At 46.3% G+C, this 14,999-nt stretch overlaps 2 protein-coding genes across 12 annotated transcripts in view; both read left to right on the forward strand.

Annotated features, from left to right (window-relative positions):
- LOC113213926 (scavenger receptor class B member 1) overlaps positions 1 to 5,799 on the forward strand; it is a 205,062-nt gene extending 199,263 nt beyond the window's left edge. For 4 of the 6 annotated variants that reach the window (XM_052265240.1, XM_052265242.1, XM_052265239.1 and 1 more), the window contains 9 exons: positions 258 to 418; positions 1,417 to 1,558; positions 1,689 to 1,895; positions 2,026 to 2,271; positions 2,715 to 2,941; positions 3,020 to 3,186; positions 3,265 to 3,386; positions 3,538 to 3,663; positions 3,756 to 5,799. In XM_052265240.1, coding sequence (XP_052121200.1) covers positions 258 to 418; positions 1,417 to 1,558; positions 1,689 to 1,895; positions 2,026 to 2,271; positions 2,715 to 2,941; positions 3,020 to 3,186; positions 3,265 to 3,386; positions 3,538 to 3,663; positions 3,756 to 4,031 — 1,674 coding nt within the window. In that variant the 3' untranslated portion in view covers positions 4,032 to 5,799. The remainder of the gene's footprint in view (positions 1 to 257; positions 419 to 1,416; positions 1,559 to 1,688; positions 1,896 to 2,025; positions 2,272 to 2,714; positions 2,942 to 3,019; positions 3,187 to 3,264; positions 3,387 to 3,537; positions 3,664 to 3,755) is intronic. The other 2 variants (XM_052265246.1, XM_026433151.2) reach the window with 1 other exon arrangement.
- Positions 5,800 to 5,943: 144 nt separating this feature from the next.
- On the forward strand, positions 5,944 to 14,724 carry LOC113213928 (uncharacterized). Of its 6 annotated transcripts, none has more exons than XM_052265250.1 (5): positions 5,944 to 6,551; positions 6,633 to 6,773; positions 7,868 to 8,122; positions 12,366 to 12,599; positions 12,679 to 13,775. In XM_052265250.1, exons 1-5 carry the CDS (start codon positions 6,531 to 6,533, stop codon positions 13,516 to 13,518), a joined length of 1,491 nt encoding a protein of 496 aa, XP_052121210.1. In that variant the 5' UTR covers positions 5,944 to 6,530; the 3' UTR covers positions 13,519 to 13,775. The 6 variants fall into 6 exon arrangements, 5 of the variants coding, with proteins under 5 accessions (XP_052121210.1, XP_052121212.1, XP_052121213.1 ...); XM_052265252.1 differs by having other exon boundaries at positions 5,945 to 6,378; XM_052265253.1 differs by having other exon boundaries at positions 5,945 to 6,356.
- Positions 14,725 to 14,999: the final 275 nt, after the last annotated feature.

Genomic DNA, 14,999 nt, shown 5'->3' on the forward strand with positions numbered 1-14,999 from the left:
GAAAGGTGGGGCGGAGGAGGAGGAGCGGCAGACTTCTCATCATTATGCGCCACTGCCAAGAAAATGAAATCGCGCACGTACATTTCTGTTATTTACTATTTTTCTGAGTAGGGAAAAAATTGTTTACGAGTATACGAGCCAGCAGTAAATAAAATAGAGCGGTGTTTAGAGGGAAATAAATGATGAGGCAATAACCCGACAATAATCTTTTGGTGCACGCTTCGTCAACTTATCTTTGTTTGCTTCTTCTTTTGTAGGAGATCGTTTTGAAGAATGGGTCGCAAACGTTCGGCTGGTGGAAGAAGCCCCCAGTGCACCCGGTCATGAGGGTTTACATCTACAACGTGACCAACGCGGACGCGTTCCTCAACAACGCGGAAAAGCCCGTCTTAAATGAACTGGGGCCGTACGTCTACGTGTGAGTATCACATTTGCATCGTTAAGAAAGAAAGAAACAATCGAGTACTGTACCGTGACTGCCACATTGTAGTAGGTTTCTCACTGCGGTAATTTCCTCTGGGGTACGATCCATACTTTCAGTACTCTACTGGGAATTCCCTGTCAACTGCGCCGAGCGCGAGAACAACGGATGCCTATGCCCGTGGATACGTTCGAAATACAAGCAGGGGAATTAGAGAATCAATAACCATCAGTTGTTGTGGGGTTTTGTTTCATTTCGGGAGAAAAACCGCATCTGTGCCGTGTGCCGCTCGTTATAGATGGCAGTATGATACGTAGTCATGATGTGCTCTAACTTGCTCTCCCATAAACACGAACACATTGCAAACGAGGGGTCTACAACTCAAATGTTATAATTTGCGAAAGTTGAAAACGCGTGAATCTTAAGCAAAGAATCGTAAACATTAAGAGAGTTCTCGTGGATGCTGGTGAATATCAACTGAATAAAATTGAATACCACCTTTTGCTTGAACCGAGAATACCCGAAGTTGTTTGTGGACCATTCGATTTGCAGATAGTTCAGTGACATTTTTACGTCCAAATTGGGGCCCCCCTTGTCTGACCCAAATTCTGACTAGATTTTAGTCCAAAAATTCCGTCAATGTGACGTGGATCTTGACATTTTCCCTGCAGTTGCCTCCCGGAGTCGTGACGTCACGTTCATATCGAGGGTCATTACCAAAGGGGTGGGCACTCGCGGTCCCCGCGGGGCTATAGGAAGGGGGGGGGTCGGGCTTCATCTGATAAGAATGACTGTTCATCGATTAACCGTTCACCGTCCGCATGCAATGACCAACCCTGACACTGACGCTTTCTAAAATAGTCTTTTTCGCACACACGAGGAATGACACGCGTGGCTTGCTCGCGGTTTCATAATGTAGCGTTCGCGGTCAAAATGATCATGTTAAATTATTCGATTAATAATGGAACACCCTCAATTTTTTTTCCGCCCCACAGGGAAACGTGGGAGAAAGTCGCCGTGGCGTTCAACGACAACGGGACCGTCTCGTTCCAGCAGAAGAAGGTCTTCAGGTTCGACCCGGAGCAGAGCGTCGGCGACATCGAGGACATGGTGGTTGTCCCCAACATTCCTATGCTGGTGGGTGCGGCTGGTTAAATCGCCTTTCTCTTCCTTTTTTTAAAAAAATCTTTAGTTGTTTTTTTTTTTTTTGTTTTAATTAATTTTGCAATTGAGTGGATGTGACTGACCCTCCGTTCCTCCCCCGCAGAGCGCCACCTCGCAGTCCAAGCACGCGGCGCGCTTCCTGCGGCTGGCCATGGCCTCCATCATGGACATCCTCAAGATCAAGCCGTTCGTCGAGGTGTCTGTCGGGCAGCTGCTCTGGGGCTACGAGGACCCGCTGCTCAAGCTGGCCAAGGACGTGGTGCCCAAGGAGCAGAAGCTGCCCTACGAAGAGTTCGGCCTCATGTACGGGGTGAGTAGCGGTCGGGGTGCGGGGTTGCGGGTTCCAGCCGTCGCGACCACGACCTCGGCCTCCTCGCCGTCCCCGCGGCCCGGCCCCGCCGGACGTCCCCCCCGGCTCAAGCTCTCTGCCCTGTACTCAGCTCCGCAGCGTGGCCAAGATGAAGGGCATCTCGGACGCGGGCGCGCTCGTCGCGTCGCTGCCGCTGCGCAACATTGTCCAGGTGGTGGCCGACGGCCTGGAGATGATCCTGAGCGCGCCGCGCACCCGCCGGCCCACCAACATCATGCGCTTGCCCGTGCCCTCGAACGGCATGTTCCACAACCCGCGGCGGCCGCCGAGGCCGCGGCCCTTCCGCCAGCCGGGCAACTTCGGCCTCACCAGACCGGTACCTCACTGCCTGCCCGCCCGACCAGACACTCAGCACATTTTTTTTTCTTTTTCCCCCACTCTTAGGTCGCTTTTATTTATTTTTCTTTTTTTTCTTTTTTCAGTTTTCATGCTCCTCATTTTTTTTTCTAGCAGCTCGTGTTTTGTTTGGCTGAAGTTGCACAGCAGAAATTGGTCAATTTTAATTGTTTTTGTTGCATTATTCACAGGCTTTTGTGTTGTTTCCTTTGTCATTCTCTTCAACCTTGTTTCTGCATGGACTTGTGTAAAGCACAAATGTTTTCTTTTTTAATACTTTGTGATTGTTTGGCATTTCAAATTCAAGCTTAATATTTATTTATCTTTTATTACTAGTGCAACTTTTTTTAAACGTGAAAAATAATGAACTAAAGCCCACATTATATCCCATAATACTATTCTTTGTATTTTTGTTTGTTTTAGAAAAATGGAACAGCAAAGGAGGTGGTCACCATTTTCACTGGAGCAACTGACATTACTCGATATGGATTGATTGACCGATTTGATGGCAAGTCTGCTTTGCCTCACTGGAAGACAGATGAATGCAACCGAATCAATGGATCAGACGGATCAATTTTCCCTCCCCACATCACCAAGAACACCACTCTGTATGTGTATGACAAGGACATGTGTCGTCTTCTGCCACTGAGGTAAGTCTTTCCGTCTTCTTACAAACAACAATTACTGTATACAACTGTTTCTAATCTTGTCTGTCCATTGTTCTTCAGGTTCTTGCGAGAAGTGGTTACAAATGGTGGTGTAAATGGATACCGGTTCACCCCTCCTGAAAACGTATTTGCTGAAGTTTCTCAGAATCCAGAGAACGATTGTTTCTGCCCAAATGGTCCCCCCTGTTCCCCTCACGGACTGATGAATGTTTCATTCTGTCAATATGGTACTTAATTGCTGAAGGCTATAGTTTGTTGTGTTACATGTTTCAGTGTTAATATCTAAATATAACACATTTTTCCAGATTCTCCTGTTATGTTGTCCTTCCCTCACTTCTACTTGGCTGACCCTAAGCTGCGGGAGGCTGTGATTGGTGTTGATGCCCCTGACCCAGAGAAGCACAGACTCTACATTGACGTTCACCCTGTAAGCCAAAAGAATTTCCTATTAATTTACTGCAATCTATTACTGTTTTTAGATGGTCGCCAAGACTTTTTCTACTGGAAGTCATAGTGTTCCTCCTCCTTTTCCTTTTTGTTCTGTGTTTTATTAACCTATGCAAATCATGTGTTCGCAGAAAATGGGAACTGCCCTTGGTGCCAGAGCTAGAGTACAAATCAACCTTGCTGTCAGCCAAGTTGTTGATATTAAACAGGTGGCTACATTCCCTGATATAGTTTTCCCCATTATGTGGTTTGAAGATGTAAGTATTTCATCATTCAAATTGAAAGAAATTGTAATGAAGTGATCTTAGTACTTTATTTGTAGTCTAATTTATTGATTTCACTTTTCTAGGGTATTGATGGCCTACCTGAGGAAGTAACAGGACTTCTAGCACTAGCTCAAAATGTTCCTCCAGTTGCCAGATCAGTTCTAATGTATGGGCTATTTGCCGTTGGTGGCTTACTCCTTATTCTCGCTGTTGGGTGCCTTGTGAGATCATCAGGACGGCAAGAAACACTTAATTTAGAAGGAACCCAACACTATGCTAAACCTAATGAGAAGAATGGCAAGAGCCACTCAAATGGCAAATCACTGGAAACTCGCACAAACCCTGCTTTTGAACAGTAGGTTTTCAAGTGAAATACACATGGACTTTTAATTTGTACAATTTTTGTTGTAATATGTTCAATAATTATTGTGTCTCTTGACGAACAATACTAAATTGGAACAAGATTGTTTAGAGCTGTGACTAATGGAAATAATTTCCTTCTTTTACTTTTTGACAAGAAAGGAGCAAAAATCACTTGATGTTGTGCACTTTTTGCCATTTCCAATGTTATTCTTGGAGTTTAATGTAGCCTGTACCTGTGCATTGCAATAGTCTATCTTTGCCGTGCTAGATTTTCAAAGAATCATGTGTTTACACTCTGTAATGTTTTCATGTTGGAGATGACTAGGTCTGTAAGAATTAGGCCAATGTAGAGGAGCCTATTACTTACAAAATTTGTGGTGCCATTGTGCTTTATATAAAGTCACGGAGTAGTCTTCTTGTATGCTCCAGATATGCCTTGATGGTGCGTTTTGTTGTGCAATCTCTTTAAATCTAAATTGACATAAAAGTATTTCTGATATTTTATACAATTGGGACCATGACATTCCTTCTAGTGAATTGCAGATATATTTTGCGATTGTTTCATTGGAGTAACTATTCCTCTGTACATAGGTGTACTCAATTGTCATGTCTGGTTGTACGTAATGGGGCACAATTGACTCCTGTATATTTTTAGAGGAATGAAATTTTTTACCCAAACTTCTTGGGAAGTGCTTCATAAAATGTGATCACTTTTAAAACCGAATGTGTTGATAAGAATGTGATTATGTACAGGTCATTTTGATGTGTGCAAGTGTGTGATGTGATTGTTGTTAGATAATTATCCTGTTAAGTCTTTAAAATACCTTTATTTTTCTTTTGGCCTCTGTCAATTATCAATTTTATAGCTCAGATATAATGTTAATGAACCATTTATTCTAAGAATTTTTATTTCACGTCACTTTACTTAGATTTTCATTTATTTTTACCACCCACTATATCATTAAATTTCCAATCGCAATCTCTTTTTTGTTTTAAAACAGCCCCATGTCATGAATTTGAAATTAATTATGGACCTATCAATTGTTAGTCATACATTCATGAACTCTTTAGAGCATTTATGTTTCAATTGAATCATTATCTTTAGATGTGATGCGTCAGAGCACAGTTCTATCCTTTCTGTGTTGGATCAGTTACAAATCCTGTTCGAAGCAGGACTGAATATTGCTCAAGTATGTAGTTATTTTCAGATGTTTACATCATAAACATCCTTTTAATTGATTCCACACTATTGTATTTTTAAGAAAAATGGTTTGTATTAAATTGCCTCCCAAATTTCTATATTTGCATACCAGCATCTTATATTTGTATCCACAAACCTTTACCCTGCTTTGCTCTAAAATGTACTTTATTTTAATCTTCGGCTGTTTTTGTCCAAATGTGTGTCTGGGAGGCCCTGTATTATAAGAATTGCATGAATGAAAATTAGTGATTATTTTATTATAGATGTAATAAGTATTAGAGGAGTGAGTATACAGGAGACGTAAATGAAAGAGTATTAGATATGTGTAACGAAATCCGTCCAAAATTAAAAACTTTTACTCTAATTTTGTGATTTGTTGAATTGCAAAGCAGTTCAAGATGGCCTCTATTTGGTTGATGGCTTACAGTCATCTCTGGTTAGTCAAAAGAATTGAATGGGATCACACCCAATGAATTTGTAAAAATATAAAATAAAAATAATTGTTGTATTTGCCATATTTCAGATTGATTACTGTTTTTAAAAATAAAACTTTGTGGACTGTTTGTTTTTCTTATCCTTTGAAGTTTACTCTCCTCCTTCTGGAACCATTTCAACCTCTTGGATATTAAGTATGTTGTACACATGATACTAGCGTAACTTATCCCTTTTAAAACAAAATGAGCAGGGGAATTACACATTTTGGGAAACCAGCATCAAACTTTCTTACACAACACAAGTTCGTCGTCATTCGTCTAAGCTTTGATGTGCTTCGCGAGCGCGAGTTGGGGACAAGAAGACGCCAAAATAACGCATGATTCAAATGAGCCGAACTTATGAAATTCAAACTGCGCACTCCTTCGCGCGTGCTACGAGCGGTGCATTGTGGTCCCAGAAAGCCAGCCAATGGGAGCGCTTGTCCACCGCAGACGAAGCCATGAACTTTGGCCGTGGCTGATGTCTCAAAACACAACCACAACATAACCTGTCGCGAGTACTTTGCACACTTTAAAAATTGTGTTTTCGTGCCGTATTACTTACGTCGACAACCTACACTGTTCCCTCTGTTACTGTTTGCGCCAGAGATACGGTGTCCACCACCTGTCAGTGCAACGGTCTCGCTGTACGCTAAACAACAACCACCTGTGGGTTTTAACAGCCGCTGGGTTCTATTATTTAGTTGACAAAGTTATCAACAATGAAAGTAAGGCAGGGCATCCGGATCACAGCTGCTCTTGTTTAGTTTTAGTTCTAGTGGTTTAACCCCCATACTAGAACGGGACATCCTCATTGATGTATGTTTAAACTATTTGTTCATGTCGTATTACCGAACATAAATATACTTTTACTCATCAAAAGTATTTGCAGTGTGACTCTTTTCTTTTGTTTTGCGTTTTAGATGGAACTCCAGTGTGACATTTGTTATGTTGATTTTGACCTGGACTTGCATCGACCCAAGAGCTTGCCTTGTGGACATACCATCTGTAAAGAGTGTGTGCAGAATCCGGAGTTGGGGAGGAGGTGCCCAACTTGCAGGAAGGTGAGGAAGTTCATATTTGTCCTGTGACGGCAGTCACTTTTGCTAATACATTTCCAATGCACTCTTTGTGTTTGGAGCGTTTGGAGGGTATCAAATTGTGTTTCCTAAAATCAGCAGAGTATTTGTTGTTCTTATAATTTTGATGATATATTAAATACAGAAATACAGTTTAGGTAACTAAACTTTTTTATAGCAAGAGGTGATGGTAGGTGTATGTTAAAACAAGGGAGAAGGAAAACACAAAATCAATTTTGTGTGAAAGATGAAAATCCTTCTTGACAGAGATCACACTTTATGTCATTATATGTCATTATAAGGAGCACGCGCTGAGAGATGCTTATTTATGGATCTTCTTGCCGTTTTTAGTAGAATTTAGCTAAGTTAAATATTAAGCAAGCAAAATTAAGGCCCCACCTGGCCACGGACCCTTGAGTAGAACACCAAGTGTGGCACATCACTGGATGTGTTTTGATGCGTAGATTTCATTTCTGGAAACAAAATTCAAAATTTTTGCAATGATAAGCCTATTTTTCAAAAAGGTTACTTTTTAGGTCATTTTCCAATAAGAGATCTATGGTAAACTTTGATAGCGTGGTGCGACCTTTTCCTGATGTCCAAGAAAGTTGAGTGAGGTGTCAAAAATTTTAGGTTTGCAAGTGGCATCTCGATCTGAGCACCCCCCCTAACTTTTTAAACATTCATTTTTTTTTGCCGCCCTCTAATGAAAGTGGGATCAGTTAAGGTGTGACACTGCACTGAGAACAATACTCGTTCTTTTTACCACCAAGAAGATGATGGTGGTATGGTACAGAACGAGTAAAAATCAAACACTTGTGTCAAAGGTGTAACATAGGCCTCAAAAATATGGTATCTGAAAACAAAATTGTGGATATACTAGATATTGGAAAGCTGACTGAGACTGATGTATTCTTGAACTAATGGAATCATGGGTCAAAAATGACATAAGATGACATCATAATTATGCATTCTTCTGATTCTTTGATATGCCTTGCAATAGAGTTTATCGCTGTTTACTTTTTTTTAAGGCTTAAAGCTTTATTTGCAATTTCTACTGCTTCTTTATTTCCCTTCAGGACCTGCCCGTTGACCTTGATGACCTTCCGGACACCATCCTAGCGATCCGACTGATTGAGAACGGTGGCGTCCCACCCCGCAAGAAGCCTAGAGGAGAGGACAGCGACCAGCAGCGGCTGCAGCGGGGCGTGGACGCGGGCAGGAAGGTGGTGGAGGCGCTGCGGCTGGCGGTCCCAAAGGCCGTGGAGGCGCTCAACCGCCAGCTGGACGCGTCCGTCGCCCAGCTCCTGCAGCTGGAGGAGGCCCTGGAGCAGGTGCAGCGGAGTGCCGCGGGTGATGAGGGCACCTCGCAGGAGCAGCTGCAGCTGGCCGTGCAGCTGGAGGACAGCCTCCACCTGCTCACCACCAACAAGTGCAGCGTCGTCTCGGAGGAAGAGGGTGGGCCCACCTGGAAGGCCGATGTGCAGCTCGACTCGTTCGGCGACGTCTTCCGCCTTCTGTTGCTGCAGCTGCGCGCGGACGGCCAGCTGGCCAAGGTAAGCCACCGGCCAGGACGGCCATCTCTGTTGATCTCGGCATGGTGCTCGGTTTGTTGCTTTATTTGATGTCATTCTCGTCCAGGTTGACGACGTCGCTGTCCCCTGCTCCCCAGACGCTTACGTGGGACCGTCAAAGCATACCATTCTCACCATAAAAGACGAGGATCTCACAGCAGGCGACTTAAAAGTGAATGACGTCCTACGTGCAAAAAGGCCGTGGAAGCACATACGCTGCATTAAGGGCTTGAAGGGCAAGGGTTCGGACCAGCTGCTGCGCGTCCTTTCGCCTCACCTCTTGCATCTCGAGGAGCTCGGGTGCTCGGGTCCGGTAGAACCGAAGGTCCTGGAGGAGGTGCTCAAACTGACTTCACTCAAAAGGCTAGACATCCAATGCGATGACAAGCGTGACGACTACCCAGACCTGCCGTTGCAGCTAGAAGAGCTGGAAATAAACTTCCCAAGCGAGCGTCAGCTGCGCTGTGTGCAACGCATGCCTGCTCTGAGGAGCCTACAGGTGTTGAATTACAGTGGTCCAAATGTAACCTTCACTCCCTCACAGTACGGGACACTGCGATGGCTGTTCGCGGGCCTCGACACTGATCACAAACCCACCATGCTCTCCCTGGTGCGCGCCCACGCCTCATCGCTGCAGGAGCTGAAGGTGTTCTGCAGCAGCAGTAAAGAAGCAATGAGCGGTGGTTACTATTTCCCCGACCTAGGCCAGGAGATATCTGTATGCCGCCTGCTGCACCTCCGCCGGCTAGTACTCGCTCGTCCAACCACCGACCCGTGCACGGATCTCGCTGGCTGCCTGGAGCAGCGTCGGCAACAACGTGCCTTCCTGCCCTCGTCCGTCAAGGTGGTTTGCAGCGCGTGTTCGAGCTCTCCCGAAGTGTACCTACAGTGAGGCGCCCATCGCCGTAGAGGCGGTCAGTGGGAGGCGGCGCACCCACGGTGCTTCATTCGGCCCACCCCCGCACTAGGGGTGCGACCGGGAGGGGGAGGGGGGGCACCGCCACACGGTGGAGGTTAGCCGGAGTGAAGCCGTCGCAGTATACGGATCACTCCGGTGGGTGTCAACTCCATTCACTAGCCCACCTTGCTCTTCCCGCTCTCCCTCTCACTGCCGGAGCTGTAGCAGGTGTACTTCACTACCAGAGATGCCCGCAAAGGAGGCATCTTTTGTAGTGAACGCTCAACACGCCCGCACTACGGGCAGGCTGGAAGTTCCTCGTCGTCCAAGACATGCCGCCAACACGTTTTAAAGTCGTTACATCCTGCTCTCGCTGCCCGTCCAGAGACAGAGACCGGAGCGCTCCCAGTGCCCGAGCAGGTATGGGGTGGAGCGAGCGCCTGACGGCGGCCGGGTAGGCCACCCGCACCGACTTGGAGCGCGGCGGGCGCGCCTACCGCCTACCTCGCAGGGGGCTCGGGTGCGGCGGGGCGGGCGGCAAAGTCGCGACCAAGTCGCCTCCGGGCCCTGCGCCGGAGCTGGACAACGCCTCACATTTCTATAAGCAGTAACACAATTTGTTCAAAAACTTGTACAGTATAATTTTTTCAGAAATGTAGTTCGAGATGACTCTTTTGGGTTAATTGCTCTGTGTGGTTAAGTCAGGAGAATGAATGGGCTGGTCTTACCAATAAATTGTATAAATAAAATAGTAAATATATAATTGTTGTATGTGCCATATTTTAGGTTGAATACAGTTTTTTTTTACAAATAAAATATTGTGGACTGATTGTCTTTTGAATCCCGTAAAATTTGTCTTGTCTCTAGTAAAGATTCCTTATCCTAGATTTGGTAATGCCACTCGTAACATAACACCATATGCAAGCATAATTGAATCCCAAGCAGGTGAAAGAACGCCTGATGACCGACCCGCACTTTTTCAATTTGAACTGCGCACCTCATCGCGCGTGCGTGGTGCGGTGCATTGTGGTCCCAGAGGGCCCGCCAATGGGAGCGCTTGTTTACCTAACCATGACCTTGGCGGACGTGTTTCGACTGTCATAGCACTTCTACTTCACGCACAACAACAACATAACCTGATCTCGAGAACATATCTAATGTTTTAAATCGTGTTTCCCTTCGGTAGTGCTTACATCGACAACCCAGGCTGCGTCCCCCTTTTACTGCTTGTGTCTGTGATGCGATCTGGACAACCTGTCAATGCTTCGGTTTTCCTGTACCCAAAACAACCACCTGTGAAAAAGTAGATGTGGGGTTCCATTTATTTAATTTAGTTGACAAAGTTATCAATCATCAATGAAAAACGGGTAGTGTCTGTGGATCAAAGCTCCCATTGTTTAATTTGACTACTACTGATTTATCCTCCACCCTTGAATGCAACAATTCATTATTGTAAGTCTACCATTTATTTTTACGTCATGGTGTAATGTGATGTATTATGGTTGAATTTAAAGTTATAGTCGTCCCTGCGATACTTTGTTCTTTGGGTCCCATAAGCGGCACTGCTGCTGCCCTGGGACCCAAAGACCAAAGTAACGCTGGGCTTATATTTCTAGTAGGCCAAACTACTTGCAGTGTGACTCTTTTCTTTTGTGTTTTAGATGGAACTCCAGTGCGACATTTGTTTTTTCAATTTTGATCTGGACACCCATCGACCCAAGAGCCTTCCCTGTGGACACACCCTTTGTAAAGAATGCATCCTGAACTCAGGTTTTGAGGGGAAGTGTCCCACTTGCAGGAGGGTGAGTAATTTCAAATTGCCCTGTTATTCTTTTAAAACTATTTTCTTGATAATTGAAATTTATACTAAAATTCACAAGCTAAATTATTTGACAATTTTAAAACCAAGAACTGAGGTTTACTGTAAACTACTAGAAAGATAGGCATACTGTACAAATTTTGCCTCTTTGTTTCCGATCACTGCATATCCTGAGAGACTATTTGCGTACACTATGGCCACATTTTCAAGTGTGGCAATGAGATAGAATGCATAACCATTGATGGTACAACAGGCTCATAGCATGTTTGCCAATTATTTATTAGTTGTGAAGAGCCTGTATTCCCTTCCATTTGGGGATCAGGCTCGCGATCCCTACCAATTTTGGTTGCTTTGTGCCAAGGAGTACAACTTTCGCGTGTGAGAACTCCTTCCCATTCAAACATAGGATGCAAGAAATATCCAAAAGTAGTTTTGTGTACAAGATTGGAAAAAAAGCCTAACTATCTTTAGAACTTGTTGACTAGCATAGAACAGTGCTTTACAAGGAAAAAAATAATTTAGTTTCTGTATTTGAAAATTGACTATGAAGCGACTACTGATTAATTAGTCATGGCAACGCAAAATTTGCCATAGAGGCAAACGTGTTAGGCAGGGAAGCAAAGTTGGTCAGATGCTGCAACCAATAAAAAATGCGTATTAGCAGCCAAGAAATTTTTGGTCCCTGCCACTAATTTTTTGACTGTGGCTCGTGAGATATCAGTTTCATCAGTAAAAATATAAGTAGTCGCAAAATTAACTGAAATATCAGTTCTGGCAACTATCAGCAACTATCTCTGTTGCAATAACATTTTTTTTTCCGTGTATGTCCGAGACAAATACAACAAGAAACTTGTTTTTAAGGCCTGTCTGACGAATTATTATTAGGTGTTTTTGCATATTTTTATGGTAAATAGGGTTTGCTGCAAGAAACAATTCAAAGGAAATAAATTTTATATCGTTGGCTGGAGGCTAAGCAGGTTTCGTCGTGAGCTGGCTCCCCCGATCGCCTCGCTGCTGGTCGAGATGTGAACCTCCCCTGTTGTCTATCACAGGACCTGGCGGCGCACCCTCGTGACCTCCCCGACAACTTCTCCCTGCTGCGACTGGTTGAGGACCCCATCCCGCCACCCCGCAGGGAGGTGCAGCTGCTGCAGCGGGGCGTGGACGCGGGCAGGAAGGTGGTGGAGGCGCTGCGGCTGGCGGTCCCCAAGGCCGTGGAGGCGCTGACCCTCCAGCTGGACACGTCCGTCGCCCAGCTCCTGCAGCTGGAGGAGGCGCTGCAGCAGCAGGTGCAGCGGAACGCACGCGACGATGGGGGCACCCCGCCGCCGCCGGTGGAGCAGCTGCAGCTGGCGGTGCAGCTGGAGGACAGCCTCCGCCTGCTCACCACCAACGAGTGCAGCGTCGTCGCAGAGGAGGAGGACGGGCCCACCTGGAAGGCGGCTCTGCAGCTCGGCGGGTTTGGTGACATTCTGCGGATGCTGCTCCTGCAGCTGCGAGCGGACGGACAGCTGCAGAAGGTAAAGCAACCCGTCAGGCAGCGGCCTATGAAGTGAATAGTAACCTATCGGTGTAGTCTCATGCGCTCTTTCCCCCCAGGTGGCCGACGTCGCTGTCCCTGCCGCGCCTGCGGCCTACGTGGGGCCGCCGATGACCACCACCCTCACCATGTACGTCAATGATTTCGACGAGGGACGTTTGGAGGTGGATGACATCCTACGAGACGAACGGAGGTGGAAGAATGCACGCGCCATCAGGGGCCTACAGGGCAGGGGCTCGGACAAGCTGCTGCGGGTCTTGGCCCCTCAACTGCCCCACCTCGAGGAGCTCGATATTTTGGGTGAAGTTGAGGCGGGGGTGATGGAGCAGGTTGGGACACTGTCTTCACTGAAGCGGCTGAAGGTCCAGTACGACTGGGACTTGGACTACCCGGACCTGCCGCTGCAGCTCGAGGAGCTGTCCATGGCGTATGTGAGAGGAAGTCAGCTGCGCCGTGTGCTGGCCATGCCCGGGTTGCGCAGTCTGTTCGTTAAAGCTTACTCTGGCCCAAATATAAGCTTCGCCCCCTCCCAGCACGGCAGTCTGCTGTGGCTGCGCGTCGCCTTCCATTCGACCAACAAGTCGACCATGCTCTCGTTCATCGGCGCCTTCGCCTCGTCACTGCAGTCGCTCCAGTTCTACTCTCCGGTCAACGACAAGAAGGAATATAACCCGGACTACTACCACCCCGACCTGGGCAGGCTCCTCGCGGCCTGCGGCCTGCGGGCGCTCAGGCGGCTCGTCCTCGAACGCCCGACAAGAGACGAGCCGTGCACCGAGATCGCCGCCTGCTTGTTACAGCAGCAGACCCTCCGGAGCTCCCTGCCCTCGTCCGTGGAGGTGGTTTGCGGCTCGTGTCACGCACCCCTATTCTGTCCCAGGGCTGAAGCCGCCACATGAGCGCGAGCGTGTCCTCTGGCATGGCCACGGTGGTGGAGGAAATAGCGAGGACCAAGCTAGCAAAGCTCTGATTATTATTTTGTTCAAAAACAGCTGTGATTTACCATATAGGACGGGTGCTCACTTTTGTACTCTTAAACCCAATATCACGATACGTGTATTTCTTTTTATCTCTATAGTGTTTTAAGCGTATGTGTGGTTACTGTTAAGTTGTAATTATAGAACAAAAAATGATAAAAACTTTTGTGTTGCATTTCTATCTGCCTAACTAATTTTAATATTAAAAATAATAATAAAGAAAATGGATTGCATTTAAATTAACCTTTGTTTCACGAGCAATCTGCTTCGCAATGCGCAGCACAGACACGTGCGGTGGGAATGGGGAGCTGTGAGTGGGAGCGAGCGCCTGGCGGCGGCGGGGTAGGCCACCGAGTCAGCAGTAGGGCGCGGCGGGCGTGCCGACCCCCGACCCCGCAGGCGCTCCAGAAGCCGACACGGCCACCACCACCTCGGCACAGCGGCGGGCTCCCCGGGGGTAAGGGGGGGAGGGTGGGAAGGGTTCTGAAGCTTTATCATTTAAAGTTCATACCGAGGGGAAAGGGGGAAAAGCAAACTACAACTACCTCCCTACCGGTTAGCCTACTCGAGCCTCCGGTCAGCGCCTTGTCGCATGTACACCAACGACGACTCACATTCCTCGCCCGGAAGGGAAGAAGAAAGAAACTACCGGTGTGTTTTGATTCGCCGCTCGCAACTTAAAACATAACCTCATAACCTGACCCAGGGTACTTCTAAATGTAAATTGAGTTCCCCTGCTGTTAGCACTTTACTTCGGCGACTAAGTCTCTGTTATTGTGTGTGCTGCCCGCCCATACGTCTGGTTTGGAACGCCTGTCTGTGCTTTGTTCAATGAAGAATAACCGCTGGGTAATTCGTTTTACCGAGTTGGCAAAAGTAATCAATAATTTTTGATTAGTACAATCAACAATTGCACTGCAGCAGAGTCATAGCTCTAGTTGTCTTCGTTTTTCCAACTGTTTTAACCTCTAAACTACACTAAGCATTTAATTGATGTAAGTTGAAATCATATTTTTATGGGGGCATTGTGATGCATTCAAAGTTAAACATGAAGTCATGTTTAGTTAAACAGGGTACTTACAGTGTTGACTCTCTTCTTTTCCTTTGTTTTTAGATGGAACTCCAGTGTGACATTTGTTTTATTGATTTTGACCTGGGTTCACATAGACCCAAAAGCTTACCCTGCGGACACACCATCTGTAAAGAATGCGTCCTAAACCCAGGTTTGGAGAGGAAGTGCCCCACTTGTAGGAAGGTGAGTTAAGTTTAAATAATTCCCCTTTTAGGGCTGTTTCTTCTATTGTATAATTCTGCTTGTAGTAATTCTCTGAGCACTCTTTGTTTTTGTGGAGCATATCAAATTGTGTTGGCAAAAATCATTTGGCAAAATTATTTTTCTTATA

This window comes from Frankliniella occidentalis, unplaced genomic scaffold (assembly GCF_000697945.3).
Source record: "Frankliniella occidentalis isolate FOCC.00 unplaced genomic scaffold, Focc_3.1 Scaffold25, whole genome shotgun sequence".
Taxonomy (NCBI): Eukaryota; Metazoa; Arthropoda; class Insecta; order Thysanoptera; family Thripidae; genus Frankliniella; species Frankliniella occidentalis.